The sequence below is a fragment of the Nicotiana tabacum genome, chromosome 19 (assembly GCF_000715075.1).
Source record: "Nicotiana tabacum cultivar K326 chromosome 19, ASM71507v2, whole genome shotgun sequence".
Taxonomy (NCBI): domain Eukaryota; kingdom Viridiplantae; phylum Streptophyta; class Magnoliopsida; order Solanales; family Solanaceae; genus Nicotiana; species Nicotiana tabacum.
The window spans coordinates 109530218-109552632 of record NC_134098.1 but is presented as its reverse complement, the minus strand read 5'-3'; the positions used below and the strand labels follow the sequence as shown (position 1 = coordinate 109552632).

General features: G+C 36.8%; 2 protein-coding genes across 2 annotated transcripts; both read right to left on the bottom strand.

The window, feature by feature from the left end:
• Positions 1-3757: 3757 nt before the first annotated feature.
• Positions 3758-9102, bottom strand: LOC107832784 (putative protein phosphatase 2C 76). The gene is made up of 6 exons (XM_016660661.2): positions 8953-9102; positions 8546-8847; positions 8146-8357; positions 7916-8051; positions 6898-7081; positions 3758-4174 (listed from the first exon to the last, which is right to left on the bottom strand). The coding sequence occupies exons 1-6, from the start codon at positions 8964-8966 to the stop codon at positions 3874-3876; spliced, it is 1149 nt and encodes a 382-aa protein (XP_016516147.1). The 5' UTR covers positions 8967-9102; the 3' UTR covers positions 3758-3873.
• Positions 9103-19714: 10612 nt separating this feature from the next.
• Positions 19715-20597, bottom strand: LOC142173650 (uncharacterized). Its single transcript, XM_075239266.1, has 2 exons — positions 20329-20597; positions 19715-20261 (listed from the first exon to the last, which is right to left on the bottom strand). Exons 1-2 carry the CDS (start codon positions 20595-20597, stop codon positions 19715-19717), a joined length of 816 nt encoding a protein of 271 aa, XP_075095367.1.
• Between the last annotated feature and the right edge of the window lie 1818 nt (positions 20598-22415).

Below are 22415 nucleotides of genomic sequence, written 5' to 3'. Positions count from 1 at the left end.
TCTTGCCATCCTCGATCCCGGTCCTCATCAATGCTTGAGAAAGGGGCTTTACTGGCCCGACACATAAGCTTTATCACCCCCCCCCCATTCCGAAAGATTCGGGGACTGTATAAGCGGAGTAGTTCAGAAAAAACCGGAGGAGAATCACGAACCTCCAAAGTGATGGATGAATCTGGCCTAGGCATAGGTTGTACCTGCTGTAGAAATCTAAAATGACCGGGTCTACCGGGCCCAATGTAAAGGGATAAGTGTAAACACTTAGGTATCCCTCGACATAGGTGGTAATGGCCTCTTCGGGGTCGGGGACCACTATGTCTTTATCGGCCCAGTTGCAGTCTTTTCGGACAATAGGGAGGACCTCTTCGGTAATAGAGAAAATGTATCTCGAGACCTCCTCAGTAGCCGGTCGCGAAGCAGAAGGAATTGCTTTCTCGAGAACGGTTTTGGAAGTCTTTGTCGTTCCTTTAGAAAATGAAGATGGAGGAAAATCTGAGAAAAATGAAGAAAGAAAGGAAGTTGAAGGATTAGACTTGTTGGCTTGAGAAGAAGATGGGTAAAAATTCTTGCAAAGGATCTCGAATAGACCGGGGTAAAAGTGCTAACGAGTATTGAAATCCTGAAGGTACGAGGGTAGAAGGTTTGATGTAAAATAAAAATGAACGAAGGAGGGGGTATTTGTAGTAGTTCAGCGGCTTTTCATGTCCAGGGACGGCCGACCGATGGCTGACATGCATTTAATGCCATTATGACTTGACTGACGAGACGTTTCAGATGTTTTGTCGTTTCTGTCACGATGTGTCGAAGTAAGAATCGGAAGCTCATGTTGTTTTTCATCGTTTACTCTCCAAACAACGAGGGAACTATCTGTATATGGGTAAAATCGAGCTCATGGTGCATCCCAACCTCCGACAAGATGAGTCAGGCTCGAGATATGGCGACAAGGGACCGAAATCGAGCCAAAGGTCCCATCGGGCCAGAATCCGGGGGCATGACGCCTACCCTCGAGAATATCGAGGCCATGGTCCCGGAATCGGCCCTAGCCTCGAACAACTTCGAAGAACGTTGTCAGACAATCCAGCATAGCCAATAGAAAGCCGAAATATCTGTGACCGCATATCACGGCGGGGATCTCGACACGTATCGATAAGGAATCGGCAATCAATAAATCAGAAGATTTTTTACCTTTTATTGAATTGTACCTAAAGTAGGACTCCCCTACTATATAAAGGGGGTCTGATAATTCATGAAGGACATTATAACACGCACTCAAAAGCAATACATTATTATTTTTTCTGTCTTTAGTTTTTGTTCTTTTTCATCTGTACCGGTCATGGTGACCCCGGCTCGAGAGTGACTATTTCACTAAGGCTGAAACTATCCAACTCATGTGGTTTGAATTTATTTTTTCTTTGTTTGTTGAATAGTAACTTAATTTATCGCTTTGTATCAAGTTAATTCGCGTATTCTTAAAACTACTTACAAATTTAATTGTTATCCGATTTTGAGGGTAAATAGTTTGGCGCCCACCGTTGGGCGAAGAATAATAGTGACAATTTGATATAAAATCCCGTAACACACCCTATTTTACCCTAATCCTCTTACGCCGCTCCCAGGGAGATTTAGTTTGGTTGTAGTGGAGGCTTTCACCTCAATTGTGTGACGTTTGTGGCCTTCGGATTTGCGGTAAAGGGAAGTCTTTTTCCTTTATTGTTAGTCACCAAAAAGGATTGTTTGTTGATGGCGAAGAAAGAATTCAGATTGCAAAAAATAGTGGGTTAATCCACTGTAATTGCAAAGTAAGCTATTATTCTATAATAAATAATTTCATAAAGGTAAATTTGGTTAGTGCCGTCACTCTAGTTTGCCGTCACCAATAAAGTTGTAAATTTGGAGGTTTAACCTCCATTACGGGTTACTGTTTCGAAAGCCTTGTTATATTTTAATGTTATAATGCATATAGATTAGAAAGTCCACTTTTACGCCACGCAGCTTTGAATTAAGCGGCGAAGGCTTTGTCCTTCGCCATTTGCTGCCAGAAAGGCTCCTTTTAAGTAGCTTTATATTTTGTTTGATTAATTAATAATTACTGGCAGTCTATCAAGTTTAACGAACTCATCTTAAGGCCCACCATAGCTTATTTTGTTTTGAAGACTTATATTTATTTATGTATTTGGAGAACTTAAATTTGAATACAGAAAAGTTATATATATTTTGAGTTAAATAAAGTCAAAGCTTGATGTTGCCAAAGTGACATTTTTTGTGGAGATTTATTTATTTTGGAATATAAAAGGTTGTGTATGTGTAACCTATGTAAATATTGATCGGCCCAAAGGAAGGTCAATGTTTAACAGAATTACATGTGCATCTTATGGTAATAAATGCGTGATAATTATTTGGTTTTATGGATAAAAAATAAATCGGCCCAAAGGAAGATTTATTATTTGACATATTTTTTATTATCAGCGTTTGATTACTACACCAAGATACCACTCAGAAGTTAATATTTTGTCCAAAGATAAATCGGTACCTTTAGATGGGGTTTATCTTTATTCGAATTTATTTTCATTTTAGTTTTAAGTATGTGTGAGCTTATTTTGTTATTTATTGTTCTCCGATTCAGCTAAAATTACTCATGCAAATATTACTGCCAACATCAATTCAATTCCTATATTGAATGGCACTAACTTTAAGTCATGGTAAGAGAATCTCAATATAGTTCTCGGAGTCATGGATCTCGACATTGCGTTAAGGATTTGTTCTCCACCACCTCTTACATATAAGAGTATCTTTATTAAAAATAGGGAGATGGAAAGGTGGGAGAGATCCATGAACATTCAAGGGTATTATGTCCGACAAAATTAAGATAGCTAAAGAATTTATGGTTGAAATTGAAAAAGTATTTGTCAAGAGTGAAAAGGTTAAGATTGGTATATTCTTGACAAGTCTGATTTCAATGAGGTATCAAGGCAAAGGTAACATTAGGGAGTACATCATATAAATGTCTCATCTTGCTTCTAAGTTGGAAGCACTTAAGTTGACCTCTCTAAGGACTTGCTAGTGCATTTGGTTTTGATATCCCTTCCACCACAGTTTAGCTAGCTTAAGGTGAGCTATAATTGTGAGAAAGAGACTTGGTCTCTAAATGAGCTCATCTCAGATTGTGTACAGGAAGAGGATAGACTGCAACAGGAAAAGATAGAAAGTGTTCACTTAGCCGATGTGCCTAAGGAAAACAGGAAGGACAAGAAGAGAGATTAGGTGATATCTCTAAAGGAGAATTAAGAGACTTCTGTCCAATAATATTTTCTATCCCTTTAATTTTTGAAAATTTTTATCCCACTACTAAGGCTACTTTTTCCAATAATGTGAGGTTTTTTGAGGATGTTGAGTTTGTTGGAGGAGGGAGAGTTAAGGACCATTTTTGAAAAGGAACATATTGATATTCCTCTAATTGTTATTGTCAATGCTCGGGAACAACTTTCTATACCTGACATTATTCAAGAAGCAAATTTGTATCAAAGACATTATCGTTCAACATGTCCTTCAAGAAGTAGTTCCCAAAGAACAAACTCTACAACCTTAAGAATAAATTTCAATAAAGAAAATCATCTATGGACTTAAGAAAGTGTCTCATTAATAGTATTACTAATTTCATCAAGTTATTGTCTCATTTGGTTTCGAGATAAATCTTGTTAATTATTGTATATACCACAAGTTTAGTGGGAGTAAGTATATCTAATATAAGTCCACCCAAAAATTTATGAACACGGTTTTTTGTGCTAACTATTTCCGTCCAAAACGTCTTCATTACAATTCTATGCTGGTCTTCAGTAGATACCAACTTTTTCATAGATATAATATTTTTCTAATCCTCTACATCTCAAGGGAACCAGAAACAGCTGATAAATCGTCCACAGGAGGTCCCCTGAATCCTGATCCCAAAGGAACCAAAACAACTGATAAATTATCGCTGCTGCCTTCTAAAAATGCCTTCTGAATAAGTTGTTGAGCCAATAATGATGGATCTGAATGGTCCTCTACATCATTTAGAAAGTCACAGACTTCCTGGGGAGTTAACCTTTCAGATATTCCATCAGATGCCACCACCAAAAACTCATCCTTTGAAGTTAAAGATAGCCAATCAGTCATCTCTGGATTAGCTATGACGCCATATCTGGAAAAATAGCAGAACATTTGCATTAGCGTTACCATCAATAATACACAAAATTGAACATCAACGTCCGGATCACTACTACTGCAACCAACAATCAAACAACTTATATTCTCAACTTAGAGCCCGTTTGGATTAGCTGATTGTAAATAGTTGATAAGTTTGTAGTGCTGAAAAAAATTTTTAAATGCTGAAACTGATTTTTAAAATAAGCATTTACGTGTTTGGATAGAAGTGCTGAAACTGATAATAAGCAGTTGATGTGTTTGATTAAAAAATGCTGATAAGCTATTCTTTTGTTAAAATGACTAAAATACCCTCGAATCTTTTTCAAAAGATTATAAATTAAAAATTTCTTTGTAAAGAAAAGAATTAATAACGAATATGGAATGAAGAGAAAGTTAAGAAATTTATTTTGGGAAAAGTATTTTGTGAATTAGAAAATATTATTAAGGATAAACTAGTAAAAGTGTTGGTCAAACTAAAAGTGCTTATAAGTTGAAAAGCCATAAGTTAGGGGTGACCGACTTATGACTTATGGCTGATTTTAGCTTATAAGCACTTGGCTTATAAGCACTTTGAGTGTTTACCAAACGCGTAGATAAGCCAAAAGGTGCTTATAAGCCAATTTGACCAGCTTATAAGCTTAGCCAAACACCCTCTTAGTGATGAGCTTTCAAAAAAGCTCGCAATGTTCAGACCTCTGATCCCTATGACTTGCACTTTCTAAGGTTTGCAATACTATATATATATAATTAAGGGGCAAGAAAGAAGAACCTTTGAAAGTGAAATTTTGAAAAGTCATAATAAACGCCACCTATTTAAATGGTAAGGGAGATACAACGATGAAAAGGCAGACTTATTGAAGAAAGTAACTAACACCAATTACGGTAAAAGGAAGCAGTAGTGTACAAAAGCAGTTACTGTTTACAAAGTTGTGACTGTTTGGAAACAGATCAAGAAGGATAAAAAATAAAATCATATTAGAATAAAGATGGGGAATGGTGTAAAGACCAAACTATGGTTACATCAATGGCGTGATAACCTCTCCTTGATGGAGATTTTCCATACTTATCCAGAACTGCAAAGGATAAGGAATATTATGGTGCAGATTGTACACGTCATGGTGGACAGTATATAAAATTCAAGAGGAATTTAATTGATTAGGAAATTGATAAGGTCAATCTATTGTTGGAAAGACTAGAAAATTTGATGATCCACAAAGATATGGCAGATTATTAGCTTCGGGAATGGGAAATTCTCCGTAGATTCATGCTACAGGTTGTTGATAAAGCAAAATACCACGAACAAGATACAGTGGCTTGAAAAATGTTGTGGAGAATAAGAGCACAGCCCAAAGTGGCTTGTTTCAGAAGAACTACAGTACATAATGCATGCCTAACATAAGATAATTTGCAGAGAAGACGGTTCATATTATATAGCAGGTTTTGTTGTTGCAAATTCTTAATGGAGACTAAAGCACCTCTTTCTACACTGCAGTAAAACCTGCAGCTTTGAAGCTTTGTACAAAATACATTGCAAGAAGCTTGAGAGACGCATTATGTAGCAGGCAAAGAAAAAAGACAAGGAAGATACAGAGACTAGGAGCCTGTTTGGCATGGAGAGTAGCCGTTTGTGTTTGGCCAATTCGTTAGACAAATATTTTTTCAATATTTGATAAACAGATTGTGTCCAATCTCTTCAAAAAGTGTTTTTCGGTATCAAATTATGAAAACAGATAATGCCAAGGTTCATTCTACAATTAGTATTATTTAAACAGAGAAATGGTTTTAAATAATAATTATGAAAGATTATAATTATGTTTTATAAATTTAATTAAAATATAAAATATATGATAAATGTTTTAACCAACACAAATATATTGAAACAATGAGGAAGAGAAGAGACAGTAGAAAAAAAAAAGGAAAAAAAGAGGAAAAGAGAGTTGTATTTATAGTTGAGAGACATATAGATTATATTAACGAGGGATAGTTTGGTAAATATAAATTTTTGGTAAGGATATATTTGTCTTGAAAAAATAAATTTCTGCTTCTAGAGAGAGCCGAGAAGCCATAATTTGTAGGTTTTTCCCCACATGCAGAAAAACTGTTTCAGCCGCTACTCAAAAGTACATTTGAGATTTGACCAAACCCCTCAAATCTAAAAAATAAGCACTTCTTTGAAGAAGATAAATTGCTTTTGGCTCCCGGAAGCTTGGCCGAACAGGCTATAATTTGGCAAACAACTCTCCTTTTGTCATTTATGGACAATTTGGACAGATAGAAATCACATATGTTTTTGATGGAATAGAGGAGAATACAACTAGTGTGAAATACAAAAGTATCCTAAACTTTTCTTTGGTGTAAGCTGGAAGTGATGACATTCAGGATTTAATTGACTCCCTAGAGGTATAAAGGGGTCGATCATGTCCTCCAACGCGCTCCATTTAGCACCATCCTGGTGTTTGTATTATTACTAAAATTTACTCATAAAAAAAGGCTTGCAAGTCAGCAAGCAAGCAGCTCACAAGCCACGCCTAGTCTATTTTCACCCCTATACTCGCAAGTATTCCTATTTTGTGTAACTAGTCAATATTATAACAATAAAACTTTAATATAGTAGACATCAGCATAAAGATATTAACATGTTATGTGCATCAAATACACACACTTATACAATCATGAAACAGGATCTGCAAAACATTGAAAAGATTCAAGAAGTTGTACCTTTTCAAAGGAACATCACCAATAGCTCGAGTCATGGGAAAGTGGCCCATGAGGAGAGGAACATAATTAGGGATAAATTTTAATACACCTCCAGAAGCTTCAATCCTAGCCCTCTCGTCCAACCTATGTGCATTATGATCTCTCGTCAACTCCTTGGCGAGAAGACCAGCCAAAGAAGCAGCACCTACACAGTGATGTCTCAGAACACAAATCAGAATATCATATTAACATCTAAAATTTCAGCGGCAGTAGTTGTAACCTGCAATACTTAAATTATGCTAAAAACACAAACATCTAGAGTCTTGGCAATAGGATATTTGAGAAACTATAATGTACAGTATCATCTGATCCCTGGGGATGACAGTAGTACTACTACCACCAGTAATAAGCATGGAAATATAACCAGATGTCCCTAAACCTTTTTAAGCATCAAAAGGAACAGAAGACCTGAAATATATAGAGCTTACAAGGCGCACCCAGACACCAAAAGGCAAAGGCAATCAACAACTAAAAAGATCTGCCAGTCTGCTATTAACTTCAACTTGTCTTCTTTTTTTCCCTTTCAGTGGCTTTCTGCAATTTCTTAACGTCTATCTTCGGCTTCTTTCTCTATTTCATTTTTGGGCCCCTATTACTCAATTAGTTACTGGTTGAAAGCGTAAAACAGTGATCTAAAGGTTTTTTTTTTATCCGAGAAATCCCCAAAGGCCAATGACGCAAAGTTCGAAACTAGGTAAATAATGGGCCACCCCTCTATCCTTCTCCACTTAACTACCAAGCTTTTCCCTACTACAGAATTAGAACCTATGACATGCTTTAATACGGTCCTTCTCCATATAAGCCATATTGGGGTGTTACTATTTTTCTAGGGAAACTTAAAGATTTCGTTCAAAAATTACAAACAGAATTATGAAAAAGAAAAAGGAAAAAACAAGGAAAACAGAGAAGTATCAAAATCATAATAATGCCTTTGAATAGAAGGGCATAACAACAGAAGAGAAGAAAATGTCGCCCTCACCAGCTTTGTGTGATTTTTTTTTCTGAGAGCAAAGAAAAGCCTTTGAATCGCCAACATTTGCAACTAAAACATGATTGTTATATATGAGTGCAACAACTGCCGTAGATCCCGAATAAAGATGATATTTGAAAGCAACCTAAAGAATGTGAACAACCAAGTCATTAAAAAATAAATAAAATAAAAAATCAAAATCGCCAAAGAAGAAAAAATTGGAGAAGTTGTGTCCTTGCCTCCGAGAATTCTGCATCAATATCCTCAATAGTTGTTACCAATGATGATTTTAGTAATTCCTTCAAGTTAGAAGATTGTTCAGTACTGTTCCTGAGCTTAAGCAGAAACTTATCCAAAAAGATATTTGAAGCCATCTCACTAGCAGCCGATCCAATATGACCATCAAAGACTGCCACCGCCCCAACCCTCACCTCTTCAAGTCCGTCAGGCCCTACATCATTAGGAATAGCATAGACTTAGTCAAGTGTCTCAGTTCACTTGCCTATCTCAGCTCATACACCAATTATTGTTGGGTAATGTCCACCAAGTGTGTGTTTGGAAGTGGTATATGCATAATAATAAATTAAGCTAATTAAGAAAACAAAACAACTGCAAATAAAAATATATAGTGTACGTTACCAAACAAAGGAATCTTAAGATTAAGGTCACATGTTACTCGATCCTCCTGGTGTGACCTTATTCCTTCCGACGATGCGAAGTGACAATTTTGAGTTGGAATCGACGTTGTTGCGTTTGGAATAGAATGCAACAATCTTAATATTTGTTCAACAATCTTTTCTTCAGATTCAGGTTCAAATTCAGGCTCGGACTTAGCAACCTTAAGGTTCGTCAAAATCCCAACGACGCAGGCAATAAAAAATACAAATATGACAATACTCCTTGTATCCCAAGCCCTGATCTGTTGCTTCTTATCTATGCCGCTGGAAGAAGGAAAAATAAAACCGAAAACAAAGATGAGCTTTTTACTCTTTTTTTCTTCTTCAAATTTTCAAAAACTATATTGCATAAAAAAAAAGAAATATTACCGATGTCGGGCCATCTCGATCAGCGAAAATAGGAAGAAAACGGCAGGACTTGTAATTGCCAATTGGAGATGATGTTGTACTAAAGGGACGAGAGAGAAAACCAGAAGTTTTGGACCGGGACACGCTTTTTACGCGAAATACCATTATACACCACCCTTACAATCACACATTTTAAGGGATTACGATTTTTACTCCACTAAAATTAGGATCAGTTTGCGAAGCCACGTGTAATTATCTAGCTTTATAGTTATTAGTATAGTAATTACACAATCTAATAATTACATACCTCGATAATTATACTTCCTAGAGTTTAAAATAAATAATTTTTTGATGGTTTTCATACAAATTAAGAAATCTACTTTTTAACATTAACTAGCAATAAAATTGACCATATTATCCTTTGCTATCTCTTCATATTTTTTTCATTTTATTTTATATTTGACATAATACCATTTTGGCATTTGGGATGTGATTATTATCAACTCTCACTAAACATTGAATGAAGCAAATGGGAAACGAAGCAACCGGCAGAACATTGAAAACTTTGTGAGCCTCAAACACTATTTCAAATTTTCAGCAAGAATCTCAATTTGTCATGTATTTCAATTTTAAAACGTCAACAAAATATAAAATGGAGCCAAAAAATTTCAACATTTTCCACCAAGAATTCACTTATAAAAGAAGGTTTAATTTTCTAGAATGATGAAATAAGCATGGCTACAACACAAAATAATCAAATCTCATCACATAACATAGATTTAAACATTTCTTTTGAATATGAAAACGAGTATGTTGGTAGGGAACAACTGCCTGATCTCAATGTTGACACAAATACTATTCCTAACCTCAATCTTATTCCCACAGAAGAAGGTGATACACAACAGGAAGTGGGATTGCAAGCACCACCGGAAGAACCAAACATAAGTTCTGGTAATACATGATTCTTTATTATTTAAATATGTGTACCTATTATCCGACTTACTGTTAAGACTATAATGGATATAAAGTGGAACAAATCTGCATCACAATATTGCTACTCCATCACAAACATAACGTATTACAGTTAGTATTTCAAACAATCTGCTTTTCATATATTCCTACTCCATTTGAAATGCTTAAGCCATAAGAAAATTTATATATTTCATGTTTCTAATTTTCCTCTCCTCTATTTTATTTAAAGAGATGCAGATGACGAATTTTTACAACCACAAAGGACATCAAGAAATTTAACGAAAGTTGAACGTACAGCAGCAATGGCGGATCTAGGATTTTGGGTTCCTGGGTGCTTAAATTCTTTGAGGTAAAGGTACTACACATTATATAAGTATACAACTATTTCAATACGACAGTGAAAAAAGTTAACGAGAAAACTCATATTCAATATTATGGACATCGTGAATATGTGCTAAAAATGCAATTGGCTAAAAGAAAAAAAGATTAGTAGATCTTTATTTAAGAAGATTTTTTTTCTTTGCTATAGAGCTAGGTAAGGCAAAAATAAAAATAAAATGCTAAAACCAAATGTCAGTAAAAACGAAATTAAAAAAAAGTAGTACTGGGTTAAGAAAGTGTGCTTGATAAATAAAAACGAAGACCTAATTGATCGAGGGAAATATTTATAGAAAAAAGGAGGAAGAAAGTAACATCGAATACAAGAAAAAGAAACAGTTAAAAAAAGTAGTACTGTGTTAAGAAAGAGTGCTTGATAAATAAAAAAGAAGACCTAACTGATTGAAGGGAATATTTATAGAAAAAAGAAGAAGGAAGAAAGTAACCTTGCATATAAGAAAAAGAAACAGTTTGCCCGGTTAAAGTGCTGTGCTTTTAACATCACTAAGCTTCCACCCTCTTAACCAAAGCACCCACCAACTTTTTTGTTTTCCGGGTGCTTTCTGACCTTTTATATCCATTTCTTTAAGTTTTCTATAGAATTATACCTACTCCAAGTTAAGATTAATGGGTGCTTAAGCACCAAAAATTTATATATAGATCCGCCCTGTACCGCAGTATATGAAATGCTACTACCAAAAAGTATTGATGGAAAATTAGAAAAAGGAGTGACGAAAATAGTAGCTTCAAAATTCTCAACTTCTATCCAAACAATTCAGCGCATTTGGAGACGATCAAATTATGGTGAAGGTTCTTCTGAGATGGTATATAGTAGAAAGTCAATAAGTTGTGGTCGAAAAAGAATTGAGCTTGATCAAGAACGCTTTCGTCAGATCCCTCTAAAAAATCAGACAACTTTTCTATCTCCAACTTGTGCATTGGATATGAAGAAGACCACTTTGATTAGGTGTTTACGCTCGGGAGATTTTAGGAGGCATTCAAATGTTATTAACCCGTATTTAAAGGACGAAAACAAAATAAGCCGATTGCAATTTTGCATATCGATGCTTGATGGCGGAAGCATACCACATGAACCGAAATTCATTGACATGTTTAATATTGTCCACATAGACGAAAAATGTTTTATATGACCAAAAGATCTGAGAATTAATATTTGCTACCGGATGAAGAAAATCCACTACGCACGTGCAAGAGCAAAATTTTTATAGGAAAAGTAATGTTTCTAGCGAAGGTAGCTCGCCCCCGTTTGATTCACCAGGAAAAGAACTCTTCGCCGGAAAAATTAGCGTGTTCTCGTTCGTCACACAAGAACGTGCTAGAAGAGCCAGTGCCAATAGAGCTGCAGGCACTCTAGAAACAAAACCAATAACCTCAATAACCAAAGACATCATAAGGTCATATTTGTTCGAAAAAGCTATTCCCGCTGTCAAAGAAAAATGGCCAAGAGAAGACTCAAATAATCCAATTTTTATTTGTTAAGAGCTTAGAAGATTGACAATGGAGTATTTGTGAAGAGAGAAACGAGATGAAGAACAGAGAGAGAATATTCTGGAATCTGAAAAATTATCTGTATTTCCAGTGCTCACTATTGTGTATACTATACACTTTTATATACAAATATAATACTCTTGCCTAATGCAATTAACTCCAGTTGTATGCTAGCTGTACACCTTTAATTATATCTACTAATATAACTGTCTAACTAACTATCAGTTGAACTACCCTCAATACTCCCCCTCAAGATATGTGGTGAGAACAGAATCAACATCCCTAGCTTGGATAACAAGGACTCATGCTGTGTACGACCAAGTCCCTTGGTCAGTATATCTGCCAATTGTAGGCCTGACCTAACATGTGTTGTTTCCACCAATCTTTCCTGAATTTTTTCCCTTACAAAATGACAATTGATTTCTATATGCTTCGTTCGTTCATGATAAATTGGATTTGCTGCAATTTGAAACGCAACCTTACTATCACAAAACAACTTGACTGGAAGTTTTAGTTGCAGATTCAGTTTTCCAAATAGTCCCACCAGCCAAACAACCTCTACTATGGCAGTCCCCATGCTCCTATACTCAGTTTCAGCTGAGCTTCTGGATATGGTACTCTACTTCTTAGATTTCCAAGAAATTAGAGAGTCTCCAAGTTGTACAACAAAACCACTAACTGATTTGCTTGTCATGGGGCAGGTGGCCCAATCAGCATCACAGTAAACAGTTAACTCATTGGAAACTTTGGAAGACAACAATATTCCTAATCCTGGAGCATCTTTCAGATACTTCACTACTCTTAATGTTGCCTCCATATGTGATCTTTTTTGGCAGATGCATAAATTGACTTAGGTTCTGTACTGCATAGGCTATATCAGGCCTAGTCACTGTGAGATAGAGAAGTTTTCCAACTAGCTTCTGGTAACTAGTTGCATCTTCTAGCATTTCATGTGTTGCTGATGTTCCTGTTGCAATCCCTTTGTCATAATCCACACTAGTTAGCCGCTGATTTACTCCCAATGGTGTACTAACATGTTTAGAACCTGCCAATCCAAGTGTTGAGATTAAATCTAGTGTGAACTCCCGTTGGCACACAAAAATACCATCTTTGCTCCTAGCCATTTCGAGACCAAGGAAATACTTCAATCCCCCCCCAGGTCCTTGATCTTGAAATGATGCTTCAATAGATCTTAATTCTCCTGAATAAGGCTGGAAGAAGATCCTGTAATTAAGAAATCACATAGACAAGAATGAGCACAGTATGGTCAGCAACCTTCTTAGTAAAAAGGGAATAATCATGGCAACTCTAAAGGAAGACGGAGCTCAACAAAGCATCAGAAAGTTTCAGATTCCATTGTCGGGAAGCCTGTATCAAGCCATACAAAGACTTTTGTAACTTGTAAACTTTGGATTGATCCCCCTTGCTAGCAAAACCAGGAGGTTGTACCATGTACACTTCCTCAACCAGATCCCCTTGGTTGTAGTATAGTGGTAAGTATTCCCACCTGTCACGCGGGTGACCCGGGTTCGATCCCCGGCAACGGCGCCAAAAACTTGTTGCGACCAAACACACTCACGCAAGTATACGCGGTCGTCAAGTAATAAAGTGACTAAAAGTCGGATGTCGAACCCACGAGGACTTATGATTAGCTATTAACTAAATTAGCCTATCTTAATTATCTAAACAAGAATTAAATCTAAAAATATTTTATTCTAACTAATTAAATAAGAAAAATATAAATAATAAACTTTGAACAGAGAAAGATCAGATTTTAATGATATCAATGTAATGAAAACGATCTAGGGTTATGGGCTATCTAACAATCCTATTGTATTCTTCAATTGAATTGACCGACTAATTTATCTAGCTTATTGGTTGACAGGGTTAATGCTCATAAGAATCTGTCGAGTTCTTACTCGCCTATTCAAGCTAACCTAACGCCTATATGTCTATGGAGTTAGAATCAACAAGAACGCATTTATAATTCCTGTAAATCAACCAAGCAAGGCAATTAGGTATATGTCTATCCTAACTACGAATCCGTTCCCCGATGCCCGAGTTCAAGAACTTGCCCTACTCAATCCTATATGCAATATAGAATTCCCACTTTCGAGTTCAATTCTAGATTCGTAGATAATATTCAATTGGTGATCAAGCAATTAAATAATTAAGTGCAAGATTGAATAAATAAACTAATATGATAAATCAAGAAGTCAAAATCAATATCCGAATAACAATAGTCATGAAAGAACCACAACCCTAGAACGTGAAGTTTAGCTCCACATAGACATGGTAGCCAAACAACAAATCATATAAAGAAACATAAAAATTACTAAATTTGGTGGGAGAAAGATGGAACTTGATGAATTCCGGCCTCCACAGCTTTGTCGTGGCTTTTTTTCCCCTTCCAAATATGTTCGATGACCTAAAAGAGGCGTTTTTGGCTTATATATTGCGTACCAAAGTCGTGGGCCAAAGTTCTCCTATTTCTAATCCAAATCAGCTTCAGGGATTGATGCTAGGGTGGATGCGTCGCATCCACCTCGTCCTCCACTTCTCAGCTTCGGATGCTACGGTGGACGCTATGGGCCGACTTCACTGCTAAGGGTGCACGAAATCTGATCTTTTTCTAGATTGGATGCGACGCATCCAATCTCTCTTCCTCTACCTAGAGCACCTTTTATTCATATTTTTGCACTCCAAACACCCTAATTCACCACACACAACTCAATTAGTCATAAAACCAATAATTAAACCATGTTGGGCATTTTAAAGATCAAATAACATCAAGAAGCGGTTAAAACATGGGTAAAGTAACATCAACACATATCGAAATATGCCAAACATCACTACCCCACACTTAAACCTTTGTTCGTCCTCGAACAAACCATCATATAGTAGACGAAACAAAATTAAGCTCTTATCATTCAAAGCACACTGCACCTATGACCATGGTTATTTGCAACAATTAGGCTCTAGACTATGCATCACATACACGTCCCTTTACTTATGCCCTTCTTTAAACATATTCGAACAAAGACAACATGCTCACAACAACCCTAACCTCAAAAACCGACTCAATGTCACTATGTACTCATGGCTTGAACACCCAACATCATAGAGAAGTCTAATAACGTTACCTATCCCTCGTGAAACCATGTGCCCTCACAACAAGAACAAGAGAGCGAGTTCAATCCACACATTCGAATCTCATGATCAAATATTTTAATGACTCACATATATCAAAGAAAATCGCTCACTCTCACAAAGAAGTCACATGCATGAAATTAGTACCATAGGCTTGCCCTTAATGTAAATCTCTACTAATGTAAGCTCGCTCGATCTAAAATCAATTAGGACTTTTTCATGGTTGTAATGTGGGCTAAGGGACGGGTAGGATATATTTAAGGAATAGTGACTCACCCTCCTAAGCACTTTAATACATCACAAAATTACTTTAAGCATTTTTTTCTTCAACCCCACTTCAATTTCACAAACAATATCACCCCCAAAACAGTCCCTTTTTCTTTAAGCACTACTTTAGTTCATACCCACTAGCAAGAACAAGATAACAATTTATTCATTTATATTTTTCTTTCTTTTTTTCCAGATTTTTCTCTTTTTTTTTTCTTTCAATTTCCGCTAGTGGTGTATTATTTTACAAAATAAGTTCACCCTTCTTTCTTTCATTGGTTCCACTCAAAAGTCACCCCACACTTAGTCCCTTCTTACTTCTTTTAGCGCTCATCTAACAATTAAAGTGCTTTAAGAGGTAAAAGGATCAAAACAATGTCAATTAAGAATAAAAAGGGTATAGGCTTGTAATGTGGGTACCAAATAAAAGGTCTACAGGCTCAAAAGGGTTAACTAGGGATAGATTTTATTTGTGATAAGCAATAAGCTCAAAAAAATCAAAGAAATCCTAAAATCATTTTTCAAACCGAGCATCACCTAAAATTTCGCTTCAACTCACATACTGGGCAAGTTCTAGACACAAGTACACTACATGGACTACACAAAAACCTTACCACACATGGCACATGACTCACTAAGGACGATCACATTCCGACTCTTAAGCAATGCAAGTATTCACGGAGCCACGAGATATTAAGTATTAAACACAAGGTGAACATAAGTCATGTAAACGAGACATAGGCGCCACAAAACATGCTATCCAATTTAAAGGCATCAAGATTAATATCAAAATATAGGGGAGATACTACACATGCCAAAGCATAAATATGCTACTATGAAACAAGTCAAGGGCGCTTAGGTTCATCATTCTTCCTCCTTTTATTTTCTAAATTCCTAATCTACTCGGAAAGAAAAAAACTATCCGGTTCAAACTACATCCCATGGAAAAGAACCGAGGCACAAAGAAAAACCATAGGGGATTATTACTACCTAAAGAAAGCTAAAAGATATATTTTGGATTTTTGTTTAGACTTTAATCCCTCAAGAAAACTGTCTAGGAGATCAATCGTCGGGAAAAGTCCAATTTTTCTAATTTTTCATTTTTTTTCCTTCACAAAAGCTACTACACTTAAGAATGAGTACTACAACTAAGCTAAAATAGCACAGAAACTTATCCAAACGATCTCCTCACCCCACACTTAAAATTTTGCAATGTCCTCAATGCACATTATAAATAATAAGAGGGTAAACGAGACTCCCTGGTAGGCCAAAGGCCGAAGCAATAGCGGCTCACGAGGTACTCAGACTTCCCCAGGCATCGTCCTTTGTGTGGGCACCCCACACTTAGTCCTCACCATCTAGCTCGCTTTTGCACTCTTCTAATGGCTTTGCTTCCTATGCTCATAATCCTACAAAACAAAAATAAATACTACAAAATAATAAAAATAAAATAAAATAAAAAGTAAACAAAAATAAAAGAAAGCAGTAACGTTGGGTTGCCTCCCAACAAGCGCCTGATTTAACGTAGCGGCACGACGTGAACAACTTTTTGCCTCCACCTCGAACTTATGAATTGAGCCCCTAACATGGCATCCAGTTTGCGGCTATGCTCCAGTGGTGGGGCTACAAAGATAACCAGGCCAAGTAATAAATTTTTCACTCTACACTTCTCGGCCTTTAGATGAGGAATGTATTTTTTGCTTTTTGGCATGACAAATTCAAAAATATAGGCATCATGTTCCTCTTCCATTGACTCCTCCAAAGGCTTAGATGACTCGATTTCCATGTCATCATCCAAATACAATGTCGAAAAATGTTTAGAATGAGGACCAACACGCCCCAACTTTAGAATTGTATTACTATTTATATCCTCATATGTGCACACATTAGAGTCTTCAAATATAACATTATCTGCTACCTCGCATGGCTCTAGTGTACTTTTCTCAACATGGGCATCATCAACAGAAATATGCTCGAATGATTGGCTCTCCACTTTTAGCTCCTCAATTTGGCGTATAAGCTCCTTTTCAGCTTCTGACAACTCATTACTATTTTGTTGGGCGATAGACGCAACAACCTTTGCATTTAATTTATCTTGCAAGTCGTGAATAGTAGTGACGAATTTATAGATCCCTTGTCCCAGTTTAGATCTTCCCTCTATAAAGTGTCTCATCCCATCAGTAAGTTCCTCATGTTGAGCTTCATATATTTCTAACTTTTCAGCCTGTTCTGCCAGCCAAGTTTGGCTCAAAATCTCCTCTTTTTCAAAAATTTTCTCTTGCTGGTACTCGCTCTCTTCATTCAATTCTTCCATATTGGCCTTCATTCTTGTGATTGCTGCCCTCATTCTTTTCATATCTTTTTTGAGTTCATCCTGTTGCTCTGCTACTTGCCTCAGAATATCCCTAATATATGCATCAGGCTCCATATCCTGCACTTCATTGCCCCTATCAAACTCAGAAATATCATTAGAAAGATCATAATAAGGGCTCAGAGAAGGATGAACAAAATTAGGACAACCATCCCAATGGCCATCTTGACCACCACACATATTACAAATATTCCACTCAAAGGATTGAGATTGTGCGCACAACTCGCTCCTGGGAACATTCTGACAATTTTTCCACCAGTGGGGTCCTCCACAATATGGACAAGGATCATCAAAATAAGAATAACCATCATTCGAACAATTTTTATTCCAAGATGCCATGCTAAAATAAATAAAAAATACTAACTAAAATAAAATAATAAAAAAAACATGAATAGATAAAAAAAAATGTCTAATCTAGAAAAATAGCAAATTTCTAAGTCCCCGGCAACGGCGCCAAAAACTTGTTGCGACCAAACACACTCACGCAAGTATACGCGGTCGTCAAGTAATAAAGTGACTAAAAGTCGGATGTCGAACCCACGAGGACTTATGATTAGCTATTAACTAAATTAGCCTATCTTAATTATCTAAACAAGAATTAAATCTAAAAATATTTTATTCTAACTAATTAAATAAGAAAAATATAAATAATAAACTTTGAACAGAGAAAGAGCAGATTTTAATGATATCAATGTAATGAAAACGATCTAGGGTTATGGGCTATCTAACAATCCTATTGTATTCTTCAATTGAATTGACCGACTAATTTATCTAGCTTATTGGTTGACAGGGTTAATGCTCATAAGAATCTGTCGAGTTCTTACTCGCCTATTCAAGCTAACCTAACGCCTATATGTCTATGGAGTTAGAATCAACAAGAACGCATTTATAATTCCTGTAAATCAACCAAGCAAGGCAATTAGGTATATGTCTATCCTAACTACGAATCCGTTCCCCGATGCCCGAGTTCAAGAACTTGCCCTACTCAATCCTATATGCAATATAGAATTCCCACTTTCGAGTTCAATTCTAGATTCGTAGATAATATTCAATTGGTGATCAAGCAATTAAATAATTAAGTGCAAGATTGAATAAATAAACTAATATGATAAATCAAGAAGTCAAAATCAATATCCGAATAACAATAGTCATGAAAGAACCACAACCCTAGAACGTGAAGTTTAGCTCCACATAGACATGGTAGCCAAACAACAAATCATATAAAGAAACATAAAAATTACTAAATTTGGTGGGAGAAAGATGGAACTTGATGAATTCCGGCCTCCACAGCTTTGTCGTGGCTTTTTTTCCCCTTCCAAATATGTTCGATGACCTAAAAGAGGCGTTTTTGGCTTATATATTGCGTACCAAAGTCGTGGGCCAAAGTTCTCCTATTTCTAATCCAAATCAGCTTCAGGGATTGATGCTAGGGTGGATGCGTCGCATCCACCTCGTCCTCCACTTCTCAGCTTCGGATGCTACGGTGGACGCTATGGGCCGACTTCACTGCTAAGGGTGCACGAAATCTGATCTTTTTCTAGATTGGATGCGACGCATCCAATCTCTCTTCCTCTACCTAGAGCACCTTTTATTCATATTTTTGCACTCCAAACACCCTAATTCACCACACACAACTCAATTAGTCATAAAACCAATAATTAAACCATGTTGGGCATTTTAAAGATCAAATAACATCAAGAAGCGGTTAAAACATGGGTAAAGTAACATCAACACATATCGAAATATGCCAAACATCACCATACAAAGACTTTTGTAACTTGTAAACTTTGGATTGATCCCCCTTGCTAGCAAAACCAGGAGGTTGTACCATGTACACTTCCTCAACCAGATCCCCTTGGAGAAAAGCATTAAAACATCCATTTGGTGTAGATGCCAACCATACATGGCAGCCATGGACAAGACAGCTCGAACAGTTACCATCTTGACCACAGGAGAAAAGGTCTCCTGATAATCCAAGCCTTCTTGTTGAGTATACCCTTTAGCCACTAATCTGGCCTTGTATCTCTCAACCTCACCTTTGGCATTATATTTCACCTTATATGCCCATTTGCATCCAATAGCCCTCTTCCCGGCAGGCAACTCCACAAGGGACCAGATATTGTTATCCATAACTACTTAAATCTCCTGATTCATGGCAGTCACCCAATGTGTATCATGCACAGCTTCAGCATAAGTCTCAGGTTCTTTGATGGTTGAGTAATTGCAGATGGAATCAAGATATGAAGCAGAAAGAGAGGTATAAGATATATAGTTAGAGATAGGGTACAAGCAAGATGCTATGGTGCGATAACTTGGCAGAGGGCCATGCACAAAATCATTCAGCCAACCAGGGGGTCGGAAGTCCCTAGCAGATCTCTTAGGCTGGTGAGGAGACCCTATGTGAGGAACAATTGGAGTCCCTGCTATAGGATAATGAGGGGAACTTCCTATATGATGTGGGGAAGTTGTGTAGCCTTGGGATACAGTAGGATTGTTGCCTTCTGTGTTCACTAACAATTCTGCAGGAACTAGTTGTTCTAGACTTGGTTCTGAACCTGGTTCTATGCAAGTTGTTTGACTAAGACCATCAAAAGCAATAGAAGGACAGTGATATGGCACTGTGGTACCTACTACTAAATGAGAAGACATAAAAGGAAAAACATTCTCCTTGAAAACTACATCTCTACTAACAAAAAAAGGTTTTATGTGTGAGACTATAAAGTTTATAGCCCTTTTGTGTGCTGGAATACCCCATGTGGACTGTTGCTTCAGCTCTAGGACTGAATTTGTCACCTTTGGAACCAGTAATAGTGGCATAAGAAAGGCTACCAATAACCCTCAAGTGTTTCAGATTAGGCTTTCTCCCATAAAACACTTCAAAGGGTGACTCCCCATTTAAAGCAGAAGATGGTATCCTATTAATCAAGTATGCTGCATTGGCTGCTACCTCATTATTTTTATCTTTGTTGAGCAGTTTTAGGATTTGACTGTATTGTTCGTGGGAGAAGAACATAGGCATGGCCCTTGCATTATGTGCTTCTCCTGTATCTAAGTGTTCCTTGACCAAATATAGCATTATTTATCATTCCTTGACTATGAGCCTGAGATGTGGAACCTTGGCAATGATCAGCATTAGAAAAACTCTGCCTGTGTTCTCCTGGAGTAAAACCATAGCCTTTATCAACAACATTGCGTCCTTGAAAATGACCCCTAGTGAAGCTCTGACTTGGAGTCATATTTATGTGCTTATTTTGTGTCCCACCAAAGGATGTGGCATTAACTGCTATCCCTTTCTTCTTTCTGCCCTTGAAGTCTAGAGGATATACAACAAGTTGATAGAAATTTTCTTTACTGTGACCTTTCATCTTGCAATATTCGCATTGCAGATTGAAATTTCTCTTAGGTTTTTGTCGGGGTCCTTTGGCACTCCATAAAGCTGTAATATTATTTCCTTCTATTATTGAACTAATCCTACCATTCGAAGTCAATTGTCTTTCATTCTCAATAATCATGGTGTATGCCTGATTTAGTGTAGGCTCAACTATTTTCATGAGAATTTGGCACCGTGCTTGGTCATTGGAATCATTTAAACCACTGAGAAACTGAAGCATACGCTGTTAAAGAAAGTGCTCAACACTCTCTTTGGACTTAGCACACCCACAATTTGGGGAAGGCACCATGGCATCATATTCTACCCATAGTTCCTTTAATTTTGTAAAATATAGCGAAACAAAGTCTGTACCTTGAGAAATTGTCGCAATTTTGCGATGCAACTAGAAAATACGTACTCTATTGACCTTGTCTAATCGCTCTCGCAAATCTTCCCACACAAATATGCATAAGAGGTATAGACTATTCCACTAAGAAGATGCGGTGCAACTGTGTTTATGATCCATGGGAGTACTATAGCATTGCAAGTCTCCCAATGTTCATGTTATTCATCCTTGAATGAATCCTTCCTACATGTCCCAGTTACAAAGCCTAACTTGTGTTTGGCTTGTAGTGCTATATGCATCGATCTACGCCGCTACATCGATCCTTCCGATGGATGCACAAAAAGTGGGTGGGTATGGTCGAATTTTGGTTCAATTGTTACGTTACCGGTTCCTACAGCCGCTACATTTGTCTCATCTCCAATTTCCATTGTTCTCCTAGCTGAATTAGGGGAGAAATTCAAGCCCTAATTTTCCAACAAGCTATTGTAGAACAAACCTTCATAATTCAGTGAGATCGCAACATCACTTATCTTGAGAGAAGGAAATAAGAGATGATTTGAGTGTTGATCATGTCTCAAAGCTCTGATACCATGTTAAGAGCTTAGAAGCTCGACAATGGAGTATTTGTGAAGAGAGAAATGAGATAAAGTACAGAGAGAGAATATTCTAGAATCTGGGAAATTATCTGTATTTGCTCTGCTCACTATTGTGTACACTATACACTTTTATATACAAATCTAATACTCTTGCCTAATGCAACTAACTCCAGCTGTATGCTAGCTGTACATCATTAATTATATCTACTAATCTAACTGACTAACTAACAATCAGCTGAACTACCCTCAATATTATTCAGCAAGACAATGCAAAAATGCATATTCGACATGACGATTAAGAATTTTCCCGAGTAGCGAAGCAAGATGGATTTGATATATGGTTAATGTATCAACCACCGAATTCTCCAAACCTTAATGTTTTAGACTTAGGATTTTTTTCGAGCCATCCAGTCCTTACAGTGTCACGACCCAAAATCTCACATGTCGTGATGGCGCCTATCTCAATACCAGGCAAGCCAACAATCCCAAAATCACCAAAATTCTTTAAGTTTGAAAATATAATAA